Source organism: Oreochromis niloticus, linkage group LG8 (genome assembly GCF_001858045.2).
Source record: "Oreochromis niloticus isolate F11D_XX linkage group LG8, O_niloticus_UMD_NMBU, whole genome shotgun sequence".
Lineage (NCBI taxonomy): Eukaryota > Metazoa > Chordata > Actinopteri > Cichliformes > Cichlidae > Oreochromis > Oreochromis niloticus.
This window is the reverse complement of record NC_031973.2, coordinates 134,677-158,718: the sequence shown is the minus strand read 5'-3', so window position 1 is coordinate 158,718 and position 24,042 is coordinate 134,677. Positions and strand designations below refer to the sequence as shown.

At 41.2% G+C, this 24,042-nt stretch overlaps 3 protein-coding genes and 1 long non-coding RNA gene across 4 annotated transcripts in view; 3 read left to right on the top strand and 1 right to left on the bottom strand.

Moving 5' to 3' along the window:
• The window catches only part of htra1b (HtrA serine peptidase 1b), a 30,693-nt gene extending 19,024 nt beyond the window's left edge, over positions 1–11,669 (top strand). Inside the window, exons 5-10 of the mRNA XM_003449425.5 lie at positions 2,577–2,771; positions 3,911–3,943; positions 4,325–4,439; positions 6,227–6,284; positions 9,412–9,507; positions 11,035–11,669. Coding sequence (XP_003449473.2) covers positions 2,577–2,771; positions 3,911–3,943; positions 4,325–4,439; positions 6,227–6,284; positions 9,412–9,507; positions 11,035–11,203 — 666 coding nt within the window. The 3' untranslated portion in view covers positions 11,204–11,669. The remainder of the gene's footprint in view (positions 1–2,576; positions 2,772–3,910; positions 3,944–4,324; positions 4,440–6,226; positions 6,285–9,411; positions 9,508–11,034) is intronic.
• A 2,664-nt stretch (positions 11,670–14,333) lies between these two features.
• On the top strand, positions 14,334–17,511 carry LOC109194411 (uncharacterized). Its single transcript, XM_013273939.3, has 3 exons — positions 14,334–14,439; positions 14,947–15,183; positions 15,539–17,511. Exons 1-3 carry the CDS (start codon positions 14,424–14,426, stop codon positions 16,765–16,767), a joined length of 1,482 nt encoding a protein of 493 aa, XP_013129393.2. The 5' UTR covers positions 14,334–14,423; the 3' UTR covers positions 16,768–17,511.
• A 1,337-nt stretch (positions 17,512–18,848) lies between these two features.
• Positions 18,849–19,880, bottom strand: LOC112847643 (uncharacterized). The gene is made up of 3 exons (XR_003221295.1): positions 19,747–19,880; positions 19,426–19,535; positions 18,849–18,964 (listed from the first exon to the last, which is right to left on the bottom strand). It is a non-coding gene; the product is annotated as an uncharacterized LOC112847643 (long non-coding RNA).
• On the top strand, positions 19,454–22,433 carry LOC106097621 (uncharacterized). The gene is made up of 6 exons (XM_013268031.3): positions 19,454–19,598; positions 19,754–19,987; positions 20,154–20,330; positions 20,620–20,828; positions 21,148–21,325; positions 22,227–22,433. Exons 1-6 carry the CDS (start codon positions 19,583–19,585, stop codon positions 22,361–22,363), a joined length of 951 nt encoding a protein of 316 aa, XP_013123485.1. The 5' UTR covers positions 19,454–19,582; the 3' UTR covers positions 22,364–22,433.
• Positions 22,434–24,042: the final 1,609 nt, after the last annotated feature.

Here is a 24,042-nt window from a genome sequence, read left to right as displayed (position 1 = left end):
TTTGGCTCGGATGTGCTACAGGAGCACCACACAAGCACAAGAGGTCTCTGCTGTGATATTTGCAGAGGACAACAGTTTGTCAGATAAGGTTAAACCCAGATCCCACTTGGCATCACCACAGTGCTGACATGCCTTCGCCTCAGAAGACAAATTCTCAGTAAAACCCGTGTTGAGCTTTAGGTGATATCAGCATATCTTAAAACCAACTGCATGCCTCTAGATAAGAATTATGTGCATGGAAAGAAGAGGAGTTCCCCCAGGAATGAAGCTTGTGGCGTCAGTCTGCAAGGCTGTATGGCTCTCCATATCAGATAAACTATATATAAGAGGGATGTAGTCTCCAGGTCAATGACGACCTTTATGTAAAAAATAAACTTTAAGGATGGAGAAGAAGCTCTAAAGGTTAGAAGTTCAGGGGAAAAATGTTCTGGGTGGTCAGTGTGAGTCAAGCAGTTGGAACTGGGTTAAAATCAGTCGTTCTTTTGGACATTAAGTCATCGCCTGTTGAGATCAGCCCAGCATCTCCTCTGGGGGAGTGTGAGTAGTGTTTGCAGCAGTGCGACTCTGTGCATGAGATGCCAACATTGTATTGCAGTTTTTGAATAGCGAGTATGCCAAAGATGGAAAGAGACCACCCTTTTTTTCCTTTTATCAATATGAAGACGTTCATAGTGTAAGGAGGTGGTGTCCCACATATTAGTCTTGTAACATTAAGGTCAAACACCTAAGTGTCATTTTCCTTGTTTTTTTCCGAGTGTTTCACTGTGATGTTGAGATTTGGCACAATGTACATAAAAGTGAATTGAATATTTAGCCTTAGAATGTGTGTGTGTGTGTGTGTGTGTGTGTGTGTGCTCAGTCTGAATGTTTCCTGGATTTAATGAAAAGACAAACAGAGGAGGAGAGAGCGATACTGAGTAAGTCAGGGAGTAATAAAAATTTATTAAAGTGCATTTAAACCAATTATTACTCATAAAAGTCCAAACAGTTCACCTTCACTGGTAAAATAAACTTTGCATTTCCAGTAGCAGAAAGGGGCACTCAGCTTTTCTTTTACTAAACTGCAGTAACGAGGATGGAAAAACTCCAATTTAGGAGCCGGCTAATCAGAAGTGCAACCTGCCGCCGTGCAAACAGTACAAATATAAATCTGCTGGATTTAATCAAACGCGTCCAGCTGGATTCATTTTCAGCCTTGATTTGCATCCCAGCAATTTGTTCAAACTCTAAAAATCACATCACACTTGTGCTGTAATAACACAGCAGAGTGATTTAACTTTTTTGGCAGCGTGAGTTCGATAATATTATTTTATTTATTTTATTATTTTCATTCTTTGCAGTTGTACATGTGGCAAAAAAGCATGAGCCAAGTCAGCGTCACTCTTTAGGAGTACTGCCACATGTTGGTGGGAATCGATCAATATGATGGAAAATGATGTGGAAACTGAATATGAACACCAGCCTGCCTTTATGGAAGACAGTTTTAGCAGAACCTCATGTCACTCTTTAAAAGAAAGATTAAGATCAGGAACAGAATCTTTCATGATTTAACACAAGCTGAGTGAATTGTGTTTCATGATCAGTGCCTTATTGTGCTGTGTTTGTAGTGTTTTCAGCACATATTCTCTGCCTCTTTACAGCTGTGAAGCAACTCATTAATGTACAGGCAAATGAGTAGTGGTCCCAAAACTGAACCTTGTGGAACCCCCACGAGTACTGCTCCTATTACGTTACAGCTGTCTGGAAATATTTAATATTTTCCTTTAAGACGACACTTTGCCTTTTCTCTTGGCCATCTTAGTCAAAGTCCAGGTTTTGGACTTTCAGAACTACTGAATGAACCTCAGTTTGTGTAACTGTAGGGCTGAATAACTAAATACTTGTTACAGTCTGAGGTTTAACTGCAAGAGAGCGGTGATCCTCAGGGGCAATGAGGCTGCACGGCTGAAATGGTGATTTGTATTTAAGAGTTTGGGTTTTGGGGTTAAGAGGAGGCTTCGTCGGAGTGAGAGAGCTGAGTCAGCTCTCCACAGGAAACGCACGTCTGTCTCCACCGGCCTAAAGAGAATAAACTGCTGTTTACCTGTGTGTGTGTGTGTGTGTGTGTGTGTGTGTCCGGTAACTGGGCTGCTGTTCCTTCGATCATGGTGCACCATCAAGGTTTTTCCCACATGGAGGCATTTCTCATGTCCAGCAGCTTTGAAGTGAAACTGTTTACTTCTTGTTAAATGGGGTCAGTCGTAATAGTCATTTCTGATAATCCAACGATTAGAACAAGGAAATGGAAAATGCAGATTTCTGTCAAACAAAGAAAGACACTGAGTGATTTTTACTGTAAGAGGATCAAAGCTGTCACCCTTCTGAGCCAGGAAAAACTCAGATCATTTGTTTCACTTTCTGTTTTCTTTGCCCAATTTAGAAGAAAAACATGCAAAAGGAGACTTTAAACAAATCTAATGTAGCTTTGTGCACCAAGACCAGCACAGAAATAACCTCTTCCTTCTGTTCGATCAGCTGATTCGCATGTGTGGCGTCTCACTCTGCGTCCTGTCCGTCTCTCCTCTTTGTTGGAGCAGATGAAGCTGCCGGTGCTGCTGCTCGGTCGCTCGGCAGACCTTCGTCCCGGCGAGTTTGTGGTCGCGATAGGCAGCCCGTTCTCCCTGCAGAACACCGTCACCACCGGCATCGTCAGCACCACCCAAAGGGGAGGCAAGGAGCTTGGCCTGCGCAACTCAGACATGGATTACATCCAGACTGACGCCATCATCAATGTAAGTGGAGGGACAAGGTGTGTGGGTCTTATCAAGTAAATGGTAAATGGCCTGTATTTGTATAGCGCTTTACACATCCAGTCATCCACCCATTCACACACACACTGGTGATGGCAAGCTACATTGTAGCCACAGCCACCCTGGGGCGCACTGACAGAGGCGAGGCTGCTGGACACTGGCGCCACCGGGCCCTCTGACCACCACCAGTAGGCGACGGGTGAAGTGTCTTGCCCAAGGACACAACGACCGAGACTGTCCAAGCCGGGGCTCGAACCGGCAACCTTCCGATTACAAGACGGACTCCCAACTCTTGAGCCACGATCGTCTGAAAAACACCTCTAATAATTCAAATTTAAGTGTTAGAATAATTTTAAAAAGGGAGACATATTTATATACTATACATGTAAGGAAGAAATTAACTGTTACCAATGCGGAAGTGCCTAAAATCCTGCATTCCACCTGGGGGACACCAGATGGCGATAGTTGCAAAGGATCTCTGGTCCTATAGAAGTCTATGGGAAAATGGCACGTGAGCCTGACCTCTGTATACAGTTACTGCTGACTTTATGGGCTCGGTCATTCATTTTGGGTCATGCTGTCATACAGTCTTGGTCATACCATGTTTCAGAGTGAGGGATCATCTGTGATATGGTTTCACAGTTTGACCAGCCCCTGTCCTCACATGATGGTCAAAGTGAAAGAAACACTAGTCCCGAGGCTGCAGAGTGCTTCAGAAACGGCAGATAATGTTGCCTCAAGTGGCCACTAGAGGAAGTGCACTTTCCAAAGCCATGAGGTCTCTCTTAACTCTTTCCCCCATAAAGACGATATATGAAGACCTCCCCTGCACCCTTAATGACGAATTTTGACACCTCAATATGTGTCAATAAGGATGCATTTTGATGACCATTACAATAGGAGCGTTGCTGGATAGGAAGAGGCCACCCTCAGCAACCTCCGATGCACACCCAGTCGGTTTGTTCTATGAGCAGGTCTGAAATATGACAGAAACCGCTCAGCTCAGAAAAAGAGCTGCAAGAGTTTCTCCTAGAAGCTTTCAATGGGTAACGCATTAAATAATTGTTTTAATAATATTCTCTGAATTCACGTTATCTGTTTGCTTGTTTGTTTTCTTGCAGTATGGCAACTCTGGAGGACCACTAGTCAATCTGGTAAGTGAAGGAGAAAAAATGAGATGACCTGTTTGAGCTGTATCCGTATCATTTTAATTAAGAATGATATCTGTGAAGCAGAAACAGAGCTCTGCATTTACTTGGACCACATCCACGTGTTGCAAAACGGAGAAATACATAACCTCATATAAATAAAGACCAAGAAGCATAAAGTCCTTATTAGGAAAGGTAAATAAAGAGTTTATGTAACGCTTGGCGCAGGGTCCCGGTCCACAGCTGACTCTGATTAGAAGCTTGTTTTCAGTCAGCCACAGAATAAAAGAGGCGTCAGATTGGCTGTTTCATAAGCTTCATGTGGGACTCTGGCTTTTACTGAGAAACGCTGGCAAATTAAAGTTTGTTCCTGTGTGTGTGCTGCAGGATGGGGAGGTGATCGGCATCAACACTCTGAAGGTCACAGCAGGAATCTCCTTTGCCATCCCCTCAGACAAGATCAGACAGTTCCTGGCAGAGTCACACGACAGACAAGCTAAAGGTTTGTAGCAGTGTTATCACAGAGCTGATGTCAGAGAGACGCAGCAGACGAGGTCAAATAGAGCAAGACAACGTGGCACAAGTCTCACATGCTCGAACACTCACACAAAGCTGTGCGTTTAAAAAATGGATCCAGCCATTTCCCCTCATAATTTACAGAAAGTAGACAAATGTCTCTTTTAAATTATAGAGAAAGACCTGTGCAGTTTAAAAAGCAATAAAACACAGATGAAGAGAAATTCCTAACTGCTGTGAACATGCAGTAACATTAAGTCAGAATATTAGGAATATTGAGGTCATTCCTTATGAAATCAAAATAAACGTTCACACATGAAATAATTTTTCAATCAATTTTTTAAAAACTACATTTTCAGCTCAGATTTACAAGGAAAAACTTCTTTATGACCTAAAGTTGTTTTGTCATGTGATATAAGAGCTAAGCTTTCTCTCAGTTTTTCAGCTGCAGTAATCATTCATTACTTTTAAATTCAATCCATGTTTATTTAAACGGCATCAAATCACAGCAGTCGCCTCAAAGAGGTTAAAACCGTGGTTAAAGTTCCGTCATCATTTAGTGAGAGCGTGTGGACGTCCATGTGCCTGCGTGTTTTTTGTGGCTGCGCAAGCTTGTCCGTGAAGAATTTTCATTACAATGCACAAGCACGCACAACACGCCCCCACGAGCAAGCATTAGGTGACAGTGGGAAGGACAAACTCCCTTTTAACAGGAAGAAAGTAGAACCAGGCTCAGTATTTAAGAGGCGAGAGGAAAGAGAAAATAAAAAGGAGAGTATCGAGAACCACAGCTAGAGGAACAGCCTGGGATTAAATGTGGGTAAAAAGGAGACCTTTCATATGTTATAACTTATGTTACGTCCACCTATCCCAGGTGGAGATGAGAGCCCTGAAAGTTTTCTCCAGTGAGTGGTGAGAGAGCATCAACACTTGTTGTTATCGCTCTTAGAGACAAATTTTTTGCAATTTAGCTTTTAAATTATGATATTCCTCATGATGCCGAACAATACCAGATTTTGTCTCTTTAGATTGAAATACCTAAACTGGATCTAAAATTGTCTTGAGTACAGTTTTTAAATAAAGCTTAAAATCTGTTTTTCCAGCCCAGAAAGTTTCATGTGGATATCTGTGGATTTTAGCTGCTTCGCCCGGTTCGATATATCTCGGGTTTATTTTCCGCTTTGATGAAGTTCGTTTGTTTCAGTAATCATGCTCGGGTGCGGACCAAAACAACTGCACCGAGAACCTTTCAACTAAACTAAACTCCAGAGTGGTTCGCTCATGGCGAGAATGTGATCTGACCAAACTGTCAGACGTACGCAGCAGATTTGAGCTAACCCAAAACACAGCACCTTTATTTCTCTCACCCCAGACTGATTTAGCCAATAAGAAGACTGATGGTGGTTTTCAGTGATGCATTTTTCGGTTGCTTAGAGTTTTTCTGTTTGAAATGAAACCAAATCAAGAGAAAAAGCCACAGATTTACACACTCATGAACTGATTCTGACCAGAGTAAAGAAGCTCCAGGCTATATGTGCCACATCCTCCTCCAGTACTTGTACCTGTACCTGAAACTCTGAGATGTTTGCATGGCTACGTTAAGTTACGGTACTGTAGCTAAAACTCAAAGATAGATTTCAAAGCTGCCTGTTAAACATTTCACACTTCACTGTAGACTCGTTGATTTTAAAACTAGATAAACGTGATAAAAGAGGATGATGATGTTGACCATTACATGGATGTCATGGGTATTTTTGTTGTTATGTTCTGCAGGTAAAACACCACAGAAGAAGAAATACATCGGCGTCAGAATGATGAGTCTCAGTTCATCGTAAGTCCCAGCTTCCCTCACCTCTACTTTTGACATCCACAGAAAAATCATGTAAACTGCATTTAAACAGGATTAAATACGTATGATTATTTAATGTGTCGATTTCTGTGAGAGCGGCCTGGAAAATCTAAATCCTGACTCGGTGTGTTGTTGAAGCTCCCTGGATCCCTAAAATGGATGTTTCTCAATCCTGACTTTCATACATAATCAGGGCGGTGATCATATCGATAGGGTGACGTTAGCTTTCGATACCCGCTGCCAAATGATCGCTTTAAGCAGGAATGTAAGTCGGGCCAGGCCGCGTTCACAGCCTTCAGGTCAGAGTAACGCCTAAGCTGGCCGAGAGTCGCAGCAGGAAACTCCCCAAATCACCAAAACAAGCCTCACTTTATGACAGCTTGTTAATTTTAAACATGCCCTCTGGTACTTTTAAAATGAACTGCCATCACATTTACGCTTTTCAGGTTTCACCCTCCATCCAAGTACCAATTTTTCTAAATTTCACAACACTGCACAAGAAGCCAAGATAATAGGTAATCTCCTCAGTGATCATCAGTCAGCTTTATTCATGTCAAACCTATCGTGTGGTAATGCACTTTCAAGCCTGCTGCAAGTGAAAACATGCTGCTGCTGCACATTGGAACACGATTGGCTGATGTATATCAGTCCTTACATGTTGGATATAGTCAGCCAATCACGTAACAGGAGGTCAATACATACAATACAATACATGGTCAATACGACCTGCTGAAGCTCAAACTGGGCATCAGAATGGGGAAGGAAGATGATTTCAGAGACCTTGATCATGGCGTGGATGCTGGTCTGAATAGTTCAGATTGTCCCACACAACCGTCTCTATCTTTACAGTAAATGGTCTGAAAAACAAACCATGTCCATCCCTGTGTAACCACGGCGTACCATCTTCTGATGGTTGCTTCCAGCAGGATAAAGCACCTTGTCACAAAGACACAAATGGCCACCACAGCCACTTAAACTGAATCCTGTAGTAGATCCTCATGATTTGGTGGAACAGGAGATTCACATCATGGATGTGCAGCTGCAGCAGCTAAATGATGCTGTCATGTCAGTAGGGACCAAAATCTCTGAGTAATGTTTTCAGCACCTTGATGAAGCTTCGGCACAAAGAGCAGTTCTGAAGGCAAAAAGGAGTGCTAGCAAAGTGCAGCTAATAAACGGGCCCCCGGCGAGAGCAGGAGGTCAGTAACATCAGGGGAAAACAATCAAGGAATCAGTGACTCACTGGGATATAATCCAATCAGAACAAGGCCCCAAACCTCCACAGAGGTTTGGAGAATCAAAACTCATAATTACCCATAAACTCAAATACAACCATACTGATTTTAAGTATTAAAAGGACTTGGTGTGAAGTAACGGCTCTGAACACACAACAATTAGAAAACACCTCCCAGGTTTGAGACCATTTCTTGTGAAAGACATTTTCAGAGGGATTAATGCTCTCAATATGGCTCCAGTGTGGAATATGCTGTTTTAGTGATAATGCAGTGTGAAGCACAGATGGCTACTCTCAAATCATTCTGACTGCTGTGAATCAGGACCAGTGTTGGTCAAGTTACTTGAAAAAAGTAATCAGTTACTAATTACTGATTACTTCCCCCCAAAAGTAATCCCGTTACTTTACTGATTACTTATTTTCAAAAGTAATTAATTACTTAGTTACTTTTTAAAAACACGATTTACAACCTGAATAGGTGATAAAGCGATAGATCTTTCAGCCCAATTCTACTTTTTCTGCATAATTCATCATACAAAATGTAATCAAATGGAAAAGTCTCTTTTTAAAACTTGTTTTATTAGTTTTAATCTTTTAACTTTATGCATCAAGCAAAAATTAAATCATATGCAACATTCTCTGACTGGAAGAAATTTGTTTAACATTTAAACCTATTTTCTGCACATTCCAGCACATAAAATAAAATTTTTTGTGTGTTTACACTCACTCTTTCAAATAGATGCAAGTAAAACACAGCAGAAAATAAATAAAATCAAAGACTAGCGGTCCTGTTGCTCTATTTTCACCTGTAAAGCAGGACTGGGGTAGGCGGAGGTTTACCCTGGTGCAGGTGTGCTGCAGCGGTCAGTGGAAGAATCCGCGAGTTTCTCTGTGAATTTCCCATTACAGTCGTAGTACACTCGGTGCTTGCTTGGAAGTTTAGGGGTTTTTTCGCTGTAAAAAGAAGTTTTCTTCCCACGCACAACGGACACTAATGTTTTTGTCACTTTTTATGGAATCAAACTCAAAATAAGGTCAGTACTTCCACGCTTTAAACGCTGCATGCTACACTCTGTCCCGCACTCGATATATTATGATCTGCAGACAGCTGTTGTCACGAACGTCGCACTCGCTTACGTCACTGTCATGAGACGTTCTCGCAAAAAATCACGGTTTTAGTAACGCAGCGTTCCTACGTGAAAGTAACGGTAATCTAATTACCGTTTTTGCAAGAGTAATCCCTTACATTACTCGTTACTTGAAAAAAAGTAATCAGATTACAGTAACGCGTTACAAGTAACGCGTTACTGCCCATCTCTGATCAGGACTGGCAACACAAATTTTACTATGACCGAGAAGATAAAACGCTACACAACATTTCTGCTGGTTTGAAGCACCATTTAACCTGCTGGAGACGCCAAATGTCCTTTTGCTGATCAGCATAATGAGAAAAATGCTGCATGTGTCATATTTTGCAGCATCTTCATCATATTTGGGGCAGTTAATCACTTTTATTTTTGCTTACAAACCACAGAATACTTGATGGAGCCTTGGGCACTTCAGAATAAAATGCTCTTGCTTTCTGACAGGCCTTAATTATGCTGACAGTCAGCATGGTTCAGGCACCACAGACATTTAAATCTGGGCCTGTCATTTCAGACATTTTGCTCCAGAATGGTGGTGAACACAGTGACTGCATGATGCAGGTCATAGTTCATCGCCATCAGCTCTCAGAGTTTGCCCTCTCTTCAGGATGTCACTTCTAATCTGAGTGAAGTTTTAGAGCCCAGAATGAATCAAATGCATCAGAATGACGTGCTGAAAACATTCAGTGCGGAAGCTCATGTTCTCACTGGTTTTCTCCTCTTTTCTCAGGCTGGCTAAAGAGCTGAAGGCGCAGCAGCCAGACTTCCCAGATGTCACTTCTGGGGCGTACGTCATTGAGGTCATCAGCCGAACTCCAGCTGAGGCGTGAGTGTTTCATTTCATCCTCTTATTCCCATTTTATTTTAGTGTTCACTGTGTACTAAGTTCACATCGGGGTATAAGAGTTCAGGATATGGACAGGATACTTCTCTATCCAGAGAGTTTTATTTCCAAGGCACAAGTGGCACATTTGGCATCGGCGGGGTTCTCGTATGTTAAAGCAGGTACAAGAGTGCACGCTGGGTGGTTACAAACATGCTTCTGCAGACTATACTCTGTCTGTGGAACGGTTTTTGCTACTCAAGCGTGTTGAAAGCAAACCGCAGCGGCCCACCTGAGGAAACAGCAGGCAGAGTTTGTTTTCTTGTTGTCTGCTTGGTTTATGCAGAACATAGACGGCACTCAGGAGGAGCCTCTGATCGTGCTGACTGCGAGGTATGGAAAGTTCACCTCTGATTTTAAAGCTGCTGTTTTGCTTTTTGGAAACATCCTGGAAGCTGGCAGCAAAAACAGAAAAATGAGTGTTTCCCACCCAGAGCGTCCAGCTCGCTCTGGCAGGGAGGACAAACTGCTTCAGTCATAGCTGCGCAGATCTGGGTTTCTCTTTGGCATCGCTTCAGCTCTGAAAGTAGAGCCTCAGTGTTTAAAGGACTATAAGAGGTGGCTTTGGGTTCGTTTCACTGAACAGCTGGGAAGCACTCGGTCCTAAATGTGTTTTACCAAAAAGTAATCACTTCTTTGTCTTTACTTTTTTTTATTTCCTGGTGCTTCTAAGTCTAACCAAAGATGCCTGACGTCCCACATTTTCAGGGGGACAGTAAAGTATTCCCAGTATTGCCAGCTAAGAGCTATAATCTCTGAAGACCCTGTCCTTGGGCCTCGTCCCAGCTGTACATGACTAAAACATGGTAAATGGCCTGTATTTGTATAGCGCTTTACTAGTCCCTAAGGACCCCAAAGTGCTTTACATAACCAGTCATCCACCCATTCACACACACATTCACACACTGGTGATGGCAAGCTACACTGTAGCCACAGCCACCCTGGGGCCGCACTGACAGAGTGCACCCCACTGGCGCCTCTGACCACCACCAGAGGGCCATAAAACATGTCACTTTGCAGGCATGTCGCATGTCCGAACCACCTCAACTAGCCTCCTTTTGGTGTGGAGGACTAGGTGCTCTACTGTCAACTCCTCGCAAATTAGTGAGCTCCCCACCTTTTCTCTAGGCTGACTTCAGACCCCTTTAAAGGATTTAGAGGAAGCTCATTTCCACTACTTATGTCAGTCTCATATTTTCAGTCACTACCACAGCTAATAACCTCTATGAGAGCAGAAACACAGATACACGGTTTCAGTGTCATTTCCATCTATACATTTTTATTCTTGGACTCTAGTCCAGCAGCTTTGTATGATTTGCAGTACAAAATAATCCTTCTTTGTATTACACTGGATCTTGTGCAGCCCTTCAGTTCATCCTCTCCCTGGAATAAGGTGGTGTGTGACAGGAATACCTTTTTATTCTTGGTAGTCCAGAATAACTCGTCTTTTCTTTTCATTCTTTGTAACAGAGCCGGTCTGAAGGAGAGTGATGTCATCATCAGCATCAACGGCGAACGAATCACCTCTGCCAGCGACGTCAGCGCTGCCATAAAGCGGGACGACACGCTTCGAATGGTGGTGAGGCGAGGCAACGAGGACGTCATCCTCACCATCATCCCCGAGGAGGTCGACCCTTGACCTCTTAGCTGACTGAGCTACCATTCAACGCAACACCTTAACCGCTCACGCGATCTCGAGCTGGCTCTCAGTGTTTTTCAGCCAATCATGAACACTTAAAAAAAAGAACAAATATGTTAGGGTGTGTCTGGGGCCACACCTAGAATTTGTAATTATTAGTACTGCTACTCGTCTTCCATTTTTATAACGCTGACACACCTTCAGAGGTTCGTCACTCTGGGATCTGATGCTTCGACCCTGTCATTGTACGGCTCATATTAGCTCTCATCTTTCCTCTTTTCCATCCTCACAGACCTTTTATATCCTACTAACACCATCTGTCGCTACAAAGAGGTTACTGCAGGTTTCCGTAGTATCACTGTGTACTGTATGTTCTCCATGGGATATTTTTAATAGTGTTTTTTTTTCAGTATGTGTTTGATGACAATGTTTTCAAAAAAGGGAATAAAATTATTTTTAAAAAAGTCTCTTTATTAATAATCATGATGCCCTCTAAAAACACTAACAATTTATCCAAGTATTTTTTTCCCTATATTTATATTTTCCTATATTTACCCAAGATTTGTGCAGATATTCAGTACAAATGGTGCATCGAGGGAAACCGCTGACCTTCTGAGTCACAGCCAGTCTCAATAAGAACGCCAGGCTTTGAAATTTGTGCAACATTTTTGTATTTTCTCACATTTTAACTGTTCCTGAACTCCAAGGATCCGTGCTGGAGTCCCCGAGTATTCCTCTTCCTCTTAGTTTCTCTTACGTAAGTCATCATGATGAATTTTCATCACTTCCTTGTCATAACAGGAAACTTTTTGAGCTTTACTTTGTTATCTTTACCAACCAATAGGAGCTTATTTAAACTGACTTTTCCTAACATGACAAATGATATTTTTATAACAAGAGTTTCGTTGCCTGAGGAGACTTTTTAAAAAATACAGATTTAGTTAGAACAAGAAGTAGAAAAGAAGACAGTGGGTCTCGTTCACTAATATGGGCAGGTATTTATGACCAGAATATTTATTCTTAACACTGTTTTGTGTTATTGAATCAGTTTTATTCAAAATCCTCACACTTGTGTCCACTCTTGCATAATGTCATGCACCCAGTTCTATATTTATAGGGAAGAACAAATATCTCACGGTGCATCTGGGAGAAAGTGGTGGAGTTTCTCTGAGAGAGAAGCCCGCACAACTAAACAACAACAGCTGGAAGAAACTCCAACAAGTGTCTGAGAAGGACACCTAAAAAGGCAAACCTTTCCTGAGCTCTTCCTCCGGAGTGCCGATGGCTTAAAAATTAAACTTTATGATAAATGTTGACGCAGACTGTGGCTCGAGTTAAAAACAAAAGAGTGATGTGAAAAAGAAGTTCGTGAATGAGGCCGTTTATGTTACAACAGTCTAGGAGCCCATCGGCGACTCTGCCTCCCTCTTTCTGACCTCTGAGGACAACGATCAATATTTTGAGCATAGGCTGTATATTATACATGCAGAAAGCTAAAGTGAAGCCACATAGAGATCTGTGACCTCCCAAAATGAAGCCATCGCCATTTTGGTGTTTTGAAACCAGACATGACAAGAGACCACCCAAAACCATTGGATCCTGCTGTTTGATTCTAATGAGGACGCTAATTTACAAAGTCAACTTCTTTATGTATTTAATAAGACTTGAAGCTGTTATTTGAGCTCATAAACTCATCAGAAAAGTGTTTACTGGTGGCACAGAGTATAGCGTGAAGTGTACAGGTCTACACTTTCTGCGCAGATTTATTCCTGCAAAACTGACTGAAGATGAAAATCTTCACAATGCAAAAGACAACTAGTAACAATTCCTGAATAGCATATAGTTGAGTTTTACAATACTTACACCAAAAACAAAACCATCAGTAGATTGTCCGATCCAAATAGAACCAAATTCTGGAGTTTGATGTGCATATTTTTGATTTTCAAGATTTGGGTCATTCCTTCTCTAATGGAACATGAACACAAATATGTAAAAACTAAACTAAATCAGCTTCAGAAATTATTTTGCTGATTCTTTTAAGGGTTGCACAGTTTAGCACCTTCTTACCTGTCTGACCTTTTCACTAGATCACCAAGGTCTGCAGATGCTGTGCATTAAAATACTGTAACTGCTGACTTTAACTAATTTAATTACATGTAAATCTTCTGTGTATTTTTGGTATGTAAAGATTGTAAACAGTGGTGCGTAAAAGTGGTGGTGTACTTGATTGATATACATTAAAATTATACCACATTTTCCTTAATGATTAAATAAACCCAGATTAAATAAACTCAGAATTATTGCTTCCTGTTGACTGAGGGTGAAAGATCATTTTTTGAGTGTGTGAACCAAACTGAGCTGAGGTCAGGACCCCAAACTCCATCTGCACCTGAATGTAGAAACACATCAGAGCACAACAATTGGCCCATTATGGCCTGATAAAGTTTCACTCATGTGCCTTTAATGCCTCCCACTGCTGCTGGGTGTGTCAGAATTTAACACAAAGGCAAAATGAGTGAATCAACGACTCTCAACGACCCGATCAGATCAATAACTGCCGCCCTACACCAGCTCTAGAGATTAATTTAATTATCTTTTTAGACGCTCTAATCAGCACACGTGACATCAGGCACCACAAAGGTTGGTCATTTTTAAGGTTGACCTGTTGATCAACAGACGACGGGGAGTTTTCATTCATTCTGTTGTCTAAAACAACTTCCTGCTCACATTAACACATAGCTGAGGAAATGAAATATTGCTTTTGTGTAAATGATTTAAGGATTACATTAGTACTTGGACTAGTTATAGTGGACAGGAAATATTTGCATTCAATGTAATGTCCAGTTACGTTCAACCCCTGCAGATTTGGAAACTAGGACACTGATACAAATGGCTTCAACAGCATCTTCAGCAGATAATGAAGAACCTTTGTTCCAGTGATTACATTAACATTTAAGTGTTCACTTTCAGTTTACGGCTGTGGTGTGAAAGAAGTAACGACAGTTATGCTGGAGTAACTGTTATTGTTCCAGGAAGCTGGACCCTGCCCCTCTTATCAGATACCTGCAGGGCATCCCAGACGGCTCAGAGCATTTCACACCTTGACCGAACAAACCCAGATGGGTGAATGGGTGGGTCAACAACTCTCTGAGGCCTCAGGAGAGGTTAAAAACCCGAGAAGTCACCAGAAGTCAGTCAGAACCGCAGGACGAGAGGAAAAATGTCTTCAACCTTGGGTAAGTCCTGGCTGCCTGCTTTTTAGCACTTAGATGTTCCCTAAACTTAAGTTATTCTTCTTACAAATGTACAAAGTGATTCTTTTAATTCTATCACTACTTTCACCATCATCTGTTCAAGACCTAACCTAATTTCTTCCACAAAACGTACCAAGTTTAGAAAATAACTTAACATTTATATTTCTCTGAAGGCTTCTTTTTAAAACAAAGTAGAAACATTTTATTTTTAAGTTGCTGAGATGAAGTGATGCAAAACCATCAGCATACACGTGATCTTGTCCTGTATCCTGATGTTTACCAAAGAAACATCATGCAGGCGGCTTTGCTAATGACAGAAACGTCCAGTTTGAAGCTCCAGTCAGTGTACGATAACGATAAGTAACGGCGATAACTCATTTTCCTAATGAGTAAAGAAACTTTGATTGTGTTTCAGGGCCACACAGAAGAATTGAATTTAGTTTCTCATTGCATTGTTGCTCATACATTTGTGATGTTTGTACCTTTCAGATATTCAGCAGCTGTTACCAATCAAAGAAGAACTTGATGAGTGGAGCCCTGATATGGAGCAGCAAGTCCAGCTCCTCAGCATAAAGAAGGAAGAGGAGGAGGAAGCTGACATCACTGATTTCCCGCTCGCTGCTGCTGCTGCGGTGAAGAGTGAAAATGAAGAGAAAGTGCACTCACTGCTTCATCATGTTAAAAACGAATATAAGGACGAGGAGGAGCCTCAGACCAGCAGCTCAGGTAAAAAAAAAACTATGAAACTGCATCAACATTTTTTCTCTGTGAGGAATCAGGTTTTATATTTTGTTTGCTTCTGTTGTGGCTTTGTTAGTTTCACTTCAGTAATGTTATTATTAAAGTATGGAGGGTATTTTTTTAGGGCAAGATTTAAGAACAAGTGATGAAATCCATTGAATACAGTCACCCCACTAATTTGATTTGTTTTATTTTAGTTTCTCTTAGTTTTAACTTTGACCCAGTTTTAATTTAGTTGGCTGTGATTAGATTGGATGATGTAATTGGAAACCAGTGTCCCCATACACCCAGCATTTTGGCTTTTTTAAAATATGCTCATCCATCTGTGTGTACCTTGCAGGTGTCCATCATGTGTTTGATATTAAAGAAGAGGTTTCCCATGAATGGAGCCCGAGTGCGAATGAGCAGGACTCAGACTTCTTCCAGGAAGAAGAGCAGGAACGCTGCATTGGCCAGGATGGACTGCAGGAGGATGACACACGTGCAACAGCTCCCAGAACCTTTCCGATGCCAATATTCAGTGTTGTGTCCCGCAATGCATTTCAACGCCTCAAGCTTGAACAGAGAGAAAAAATCCAATTCTGCGTGCAAACCAGGATATCTGTGAAGAAAACCTTCAAAATGCTTCAGGAAGTTTACGGCAGCAAAGCAATGAGCCGATCAAGATGCAAAGATTGGTATTTGCGTTTCAAAAATGGCAGAACATCCGTCGATGATGAAACGAGGTCAGGGCGACCCAGCACGAGCACAACTCCCAAGCACATCCGAGAAATCGATCGACTTGTGCACCAGGATTTACGGATCTCCGTGAGGGAGATTTCTGCCATTCTCAACGTGTCATTCGGAACGGTCCAGGCCATCCTGACGTCCACTTTGAACCTGCACCAAGTGGCTAACAAGTTTGTGCCCAGGCTACTGACTCCCGAGCTGAAGCAAAATCGTTTACAAACCTGCAAGGATCTCTGTCAACAGACGCGAGATGACCCAACGTTCATGTCCCGGATCATAACTGGCGATGAAAGCTGGGTGTATGGCTGCAAGCCTGGAAAAGCAAGGAAGGTGAATCCGACAAGGAGCAAGATCAAGGTCAAGCTCATCGTCTTCTTTGACATTCACGGGGTGGTGCATCGGGAATTTGTTCCCGACGGTCAGGCGGTTGATGCCCCGTTCTACCTCAACGTTATGACGCGTCTCAGGAAGAACATCGAGGCCAAACGACCTGAACTGTGGCAGAAAGGCGACTGGCTGCTCCATCACGACGACACACCCGCCCACAACGCACTGAAAGAGTGCCATTATTTCTGCTACACCGACACAAATCTCATTCTTCACCCACAGCACTCACCAGATTTGGCCCCCTGCGACTTCTTCCTCTTCCCCAAAATCAACGCCAAGTTGAGGGGACATTTTTTTGACACAGCGGAAGAGCTCCAGCATGCGTCGCTGATAGTACTGGATTCACTGGGAGAAGAGGACTTCCACAGAGCTTTCACAGCATGGCAGCAGCGCTGGGTGTGGTGTGCTGCTGTGCAAGGCAACTACTTGGCAGCGAATGGTGGCCAGATTTAAACTGAATCCATATTTTTGTATATTTGTTTCATATTTTTAGTATTTTTATTCTTTTTTTGTAGCATGAATATTAGCATGCATATTTACTGATGTTTGATCTTGTTATATATAATACTTTTTTTTAATGACTGTATGTTTAAGTAAAGTGAAAATGGTAGGTGGTCCATTCCCATTGTAAATATGTCAGCATGTGCATATTTACAATTGGATCACTTTATAAAATGTAAACAAAAACAGAACAACAAGAAAAAAGAGAAGGATGGGTCTTATTTGTCATGATCAGAGCGATCCAATATTAATTCCCCAGATCCTCTGAATCTTTTGATGAAAGGTGGTGTTGATGTTTAGATTGTCAAAGTCTTCAGTTTTACATTGATAGTTATTCTGAAACTGTTCCACAACTTTTAGATGTGGGGGTTTTTTTTGTTGTTGTTGTTATTTTTTTGCAGACTGGTGAACCTTTACTTGAGAAATGAGAAATGTTTTTGTTTTTTTTTTTAAATTCCAGTCATGTTGTTGACCTGTTGCTGTAATTAGTCATGAACAATTCCTCCAGCTGTTTATTTTTAGTCCCTCTTGCTTTTCCAGCCTCTTGTGTCCCTCGCGCAGCCTTTATGAGATGTGCTGCTGCCATAAAAGCCAAACTGAGCGAATATTTTTCATCTCAGGTCAAACATTTGATGTATTTTGTTGTGTTCTTTTGTGAATAAAAATATGGATTTGTGAAATTCGGAAGTCACTGCATTCAGTCTTTATTTTACACAGCATAGGTTTAGTTTGTAGTTTGCTGGGCTCTGGGAACATAATAGAATATAATAGAGGGTAGATTTTGCAAGAAATTCATTAAGTGACTGTCAGTAGGACTGAGTACTGCTCCCCTCACACTCCTCTTCCACATAATGAGGAAAAAAACTCTCCTGTGTCCAAACTGGACTAAAGTAAAAAACACACACACTGTAACTGAAACATGATGGACCAACACAGAAAGACAACCATTCATTCTCACACTCATATCCAATTTGGAATTGCCAGGCATTCTAATCCAAGCATGTCTTGACTGTGGGATGTCCAGAGCCCACACAAACCCCGGACCCTGTTACTGTGAGGCAGCACTGTTTACCACCGCTCTAACATGTCAGCCTAAATTACTGTCAGTACTTCTTTTCTGTTTTTTGTACACAAATAAAAACATTTTTTATATATTATTTACAAGATGATACTTAATCCTCTAAACTGTGTGAAAAATAATTTAAAAATAAGCAAATGCAAACGTATCATGTAACCTGGTGATATATATATGTGAGACCTGCCCATATTTGAACAGTCATATGCAGAGATTTTCTTCATGTGGTACAAAATCACAACAACTGTTGCATCAAGGTCCTTTATATTGTGAGGTAAAGACCTTAAAACAATACAAAGGAAACCCCAACTATCATATGACCCCTATTAGCAAGCGCACATAGGGGTCAAGGAAAAACTCCCTTTTACAGGAAGAAATGGTAAATGGCCTGTATTTGTATGGCGCTTCACTTAGTCCCTATGGACGCCAAAGCACTTTACACTACATTCAGTCATCCACCCATTCACACACTGGTGATGGCAAACTACATTGTAGCCACAGCTGCCCTGGGGCCCACTGACAGAGGCGAGGCTGCCGGACACTGGCGCCACCGGGCCCTCTGACCACCACCAGTAGGGTGGAGTGAAGTATCTTGCCCAAGAACGCAACGACTGAGACTGTCGGAGCCGGGGCTCAAACCAGCAACCTTCCGATTACAAGACGAACTGCCAACTCTTGAGCCACGATCGCCCCTCCAGTAGCTCAGGCAATCAGCCCAACTTTGAAACAAATGAATCCCAGCATTTTATATCTGCAGTCTATATCTCCAGACAATCTGAACAAGGCTACAAGGGAAACAGCTCAGAGAAATGGGACACAGGTGAAGTCGATCAAGACAATAACAGAGGGGTAGCAAAAGTCAAAGCCACAAGAGACGACTAACTATCAAAGCAAAAGAGGAAATAACTCAAAAGATAGCAAGAAAGCACAGAGACAAGAAACTACCGCTGACCACGAAACACTGACGATGCAGGGAGAATAAAGAGAGGATAACTTACAAAACTGAGCGATCATCATGATTAAACACAAAGCAAAACTCGGTATTCCCAGAGATCCACAGCATACTGGTTCAATCTGTTAAGATATAAAGTATTTCCAACGGTAATCATAAGCAGATTAATCACAGTGTTAACATTACTGCACAGAAATATTGTTGATGCTGGACAGCAGCAGAATTTAGCTACAGATTTATTGTAAATAGAGAGACGATATAAGACAATTATTTTGTAGATTTATACTTGTGAGGAAAACAAGGTAACCAAGTGGGTCTGACATGTGAACCTGATTGGAAGTTATGTTGTTTGTTACAACAGGAATGTGTGTGTAAATGAACAGAAAAGGATGGTGTGAAACAGACGAGGAAGAGCCTGCAGACCAAACACAACTCATGTCTCCTGTCTCTACTTTTCTGTATAAAACAGACCCCATGGATGGCCTGTACCATGTTCACGGCTGTGGTGTGAAAGACGAGTGAAAGAAGTAAAGACAGTTGTGCTGGAGTAACTGTTATTGTTCCAGCCCCTCTTATCAGATACCTGCAGGGCATCCCAGATGGCTCAGAGCATTTCACACCTTGACTGAACAAACCCAGATGGGTGAATGGGTGGGTCAACAACTCTCCGAGGCCTCAGGAGAGGTTAAAAACCTGAGAAGTCACCAGAAGTCAGTCAGAACCGCAGGACGAGAGGAAAAATGTCTTCAACCTTGGGTAAGTCCTGGCTGCCTGCTTTTTAGCACTTAGATGTTCCCTAAACTTAAGTTATTCTTCTTACAAATGTACAAAGTGATTCTTTTAATTCTTCAATTTAATTTAGTTTCTGATTGCATTGTTGCTCATACATTTGTGATGTTTGTACCTTTCAGATATTCAGCAGCTGTTACCAATCAAAGAAGAACTTGATGAGTGGAGCCCTGATATGGAGCAGCAAGTCCCACAGCTCCTCAGCATAAAGAAGGAAGAGGAGGAGGAAGCTGACATCACTGATTTCCCGCTCGCTGCTGCGGTGAAGAGTGAAAATGAAGAGAAAGTGCACTCACTGTTTCATCATGTTAAAAACGAATATAAGGACGAGGAGGAGCCTCAGACCAGCAGCTCGGGTAAAAAAAAAAAGCAACTTAAAGAAACTGTGAACTATGAAACTGCACCAACATTTTTTCTCTGTGAGGAATCATATATTTTATATTTTGTTAGTGTCCGTTGTGGCTGTCTTAGTTTCACTTCAGTGTTAGTTTTTATTATTAAAGTATGGAGGTTATTTTTTAGGGCAAGATTTAAGAACGTGTGATGAAATCCAGACAGCTGAAGACACTACTAGCAACCATCACGATGCCCCGGCCAGCTACCGGCTCCTTTCACCGCTCCAGCCCAACACACCAACCTACACATCTATGCAACATCCCCAGCAAATAGAGTCTGTGTTCAATGTCTTCTATAATGAAGGTATGCTTTCATCACAATTTCATTGTAATTATAACTTCTAAATACTCATTTATATTGTTAGATATCATCATATTTAGATTTTTTTAGATTCCAGAGAGTCTGTGAGGCAACAGGATTTCATTTATAGGTGAAAGGGATAAACCTGTAAACAGTATGAGCAGACTGAACTACTTAAACCTGAATTCAAAATGTGAAGCCATAACTTATGGATATACTTGTTTTTCTCACCACAATGTTTATCCAGATTATCACAAGCCAGTAGTCTCAGTTTTATTGTTCTTTTCAACAGATGCAGCCTTCCAAAAACTGCTAACCTTGTTGACAGAGCTGACCAGAGAAGTCAGGGACCTCCGTGAGGAGGTCAGAGCTTTCAATCAATCCTGCAGCAATGAACCTCTTGATGCTGGGGGTTTGCCTCTGGATTTGCCTTTGCACAATATGGATGAGCTGAACAATGCAGAGGCAACTCTGCAGTTACCAGAATCATATAAAACAATGGTATGTTCCTAAAGGTTATGCAACTTTTGTAACTCAGAACTTCATAAATTATCCAATTTGGTTAAACTGCTTAAAAATGTCCTGCTGCTGTATGTCCTGCTTGAATATAGCAGCAGGCTGTCATTGGAAGATCCAGCAAATAGGAATTGAAATACATTTCACTGCAGATATTTCAGTTAATTCCTTTTAACTTTGGAAAATTAGCCTTTGGGGGAAAAAAAATAGTTATGTCGCTTTCATCTATTTCATGGTGTCAACACACATGCATAGTCATGCACATTTAAAACATAATTAAACATTTTTTTAAATATCTTGATAGGTGAGACGCTTTTCTTTGATTGGAGGGACCACACTGGAGGTGCGAGTCCGCCGTATACTAGCCTATGTCATTACAAATGAGCTGGCCTCTGGACTTAACTGGGCTGGGAGGAAAACGAAGGACCAGACCAAGCAAAAGAGGGCATTTAAAGAGACAGCGCTCTGCAGATGCATTTTTGGTAAGTTTTTATTATTGTTTATTGTAGTTTTATGAGCCTTCAGTGAACAGTAGAGGGATCAGTTGAAGTGCTAGGATACCTGGCACACCATGCTAAGACCTGCCAAATTCAGCTAATATCTTTTTGGGAATCAAAAATATTATTTTACATCTATCACATCACATTTTTCATGATTCAACTTGACAGTTTAATTATGTATTTGGGACCACTGAATTGGAGTAACAGCCAAAAATTTCTTTGGACAAGCCAAGCCACCATGCTGAGGTTTCTTCACAGGCACCTTAAAGCCCACTTACATCTAATCTCAATAGGTCACATGATAGGGTGAGGCAAGGTCCTCACAATGGTTTCACCCAAAGCCTCTGCTGATAACGACCCACACCCTTTTTCACACCTTGAAACAGTCACCCTTCATGCGATGCGATACATGATGAATAGTGGGTCGTTGACCTTCTTAAAGGACTGTTCGCACTAGGGCTTAAGTACTTGGGATTCTCAACCATTTGATCTTAGAACTGAAGAAGCTTCTTGGATGAGAGGCGAAACGTCTTCAAGAAACTAGTCTAGTTTTTTTCCCCCAAGCTTCTTAGATTTCTCTGAAGATGGTCAGGCACAAGGACTGGGCTGAAAATGAACAAAAAAGAATCAGAATCAGAAAGGGTTTTATTGCCAAATGTTGAGAAGGTTTACATTACATTAGGAAATTGCTTTGGTACTTAGTGCGAAACACTGTACTGTAAAACAAACACTTAAATCAACATAAAAATAAAGCTTAAAAGTGCTAAGCAAATAGATATATATACATAAATGCAGGTGATGATCCCTGCTAAACTCTTTTGACAAGAGGTTGTAATTAAGCCTCTCTTTTTTCTGTTTGTGTTTTTGTTTGTCTTTGTCCTAGATGGCCTGACTCAGCAGGTGGGGGTAAATGCAGTTTCTGAGTTTGCCTTTGCCCAAGCAGTGCAGAAATGGCTCTGCTGTGCTCCAGATCGGATGGGTGGTGCAGGACGCAGGATATCCAGCCCCATCCCAGAGTAAACTAAATACAATGGCTTGTAACGAATACATTTAACAAAAAACGTTTTGTTTTGGAGGTTTTTAATAAATTGTTTTTTTATTGATGCAAAGATGTCTATTGTCTTTTTTTAATTACATAATGCCCAATGCTTCATATTATAGGCATGTTATTATGGACATAATAAATTGTAAGATAATGTTCAACATATAATGGTTATCCTGTTTTTAGATCATACACAAACGTCTTTTTCACAGGTTTAAGTATTTATGGTCATTTGCAGTGGTTTAGTATTGACTGAAATACCTGTTAAGTCCTGTTGATTTTTAATCATGATTTTACGGTTGTTTCAAAAGAAACCAAAGGTGCAAAAGTGGTGGAAAATCAACATCAGAGTTCAACACTGATTCAATATCAGACTCTAACATTGTTTCAATATTGACGGTGTTTGAAAATTTGATGTAAAATCAATGTCAAATTTCAATGTTGATTCAATGGAATTGCCTCAGAATCAGAATATTTTATTAATCCCTAAGGAAATTATGTGAGTAACAGTTGCTCCAATACAGTAACAGTAACAGACTAAACTATTTAAACAATAAAATGTGGTAAAAATTTACAATTTAGGAAAGCACTAATATATACAAATCACTCAATAATAAATATCAAGGATTAACAGAGGTGATTATAAAAAATATCAAGAATACTGACAGGAGTATTACAGAGTAGAAAAGAGCGTGTGCAAAAGAGTGTAACTATTGCAGTGTTTACAGTGTGTTAGATGGAGGAGTTGTACAGGGAGATGGCCACAGGCAGGAATTACTTCCTGTGTCGGTCAGTGGTGCTTTTTGGTAATCTCAGTCTCTCACTGATCATGCTCCTGTGGCTAGCCAGCACGCCACGGAGTAGGTGGGAGGTGTTATCCAGCATTGTCTTTATCTTGGACAACATCCGACTGTCCGATGCCACCTTAAGGGAGTCCAGCTCCATCCCCAAAAACATTACTGGCCTTGCGGATCAGTTTATTCAGTCTGTTGGCATCTGCAACCCTCAACCTGCTGCCTGATATTGATTTAACATTATTTCAATGAATATTCGCTATCTGTGAGAACATCATACTATTCATCACTGATTGAAGAAAATAAGAACATCTGCAGCCAGGCTGACAAATGTTGAGCCAACCATCCCTTCATCATTAACTAGTAATGACTTCATGAACTTCTTCACAAATAAAATTTTAACCATTAGAGAAAAATTACCCATAATCATCTCACAGATGTAACATTATCTACAGCTACTTTCAGTACCATTGATATTCAGTTAGACTCTTTTTCTCCAATTGAACTTTCTGAGTTAACTTCAATAATTACTTCCTCCAAACCATCAACGTGTCTTTTAGACCCCATTCCTACAGAACTGCTCAAAGAAGTCCTGCCATTAATTAATTCTTCAATCTTAAATATGTTCAACCTATCTCTAATAATCAGCTATGTACCACAGGCCTTCAAGCTGGCAGTAGTTAAACCGTTAGACCCAGCAGTCTTAGCTAATTATAGGCCAATCTCCAACCTTCCTTCCATATCAAAAATCCTTGAAAGAGTAGTTGTCAAACAGCTAACAGATCATCTGCAGAGGAATGGCTTATTTGAAGAGTTTCAGTCAGGTTTCAGAGCTCATCACAGCACAGAAACAGCTTTAGTGA

Bases quoted from the DNA above. Each gene is read 5' to 3' on its own strand.
- LOC109194411 (XM_013273939.3), top strand. The intron at 15,184-15,538 runs GTAAAAAAAAAA...TGTACCTTGCAG, and splicing joins GCCTCAGACCAGCAGCTCAG to GTGTCCATCATGTGTTTGAT.
- LOC106097621 (XM_013268031.3), top strand. The intron at 19,988-20,153 runs GTAAAAAAAAAA...GTTATTTTTTAG, and splicing joins GCCTCAGACCAGCAGCTCGG to GGCAAGATTTAAGAACGTGT. The intron at 20,331-20,619 runs GTATGCTTTCAT...TCTTTTCAACAG, and splicing joins CAATGTCTTCTATAATGAAG to ATGCAGCCTTCCAAAAACTG.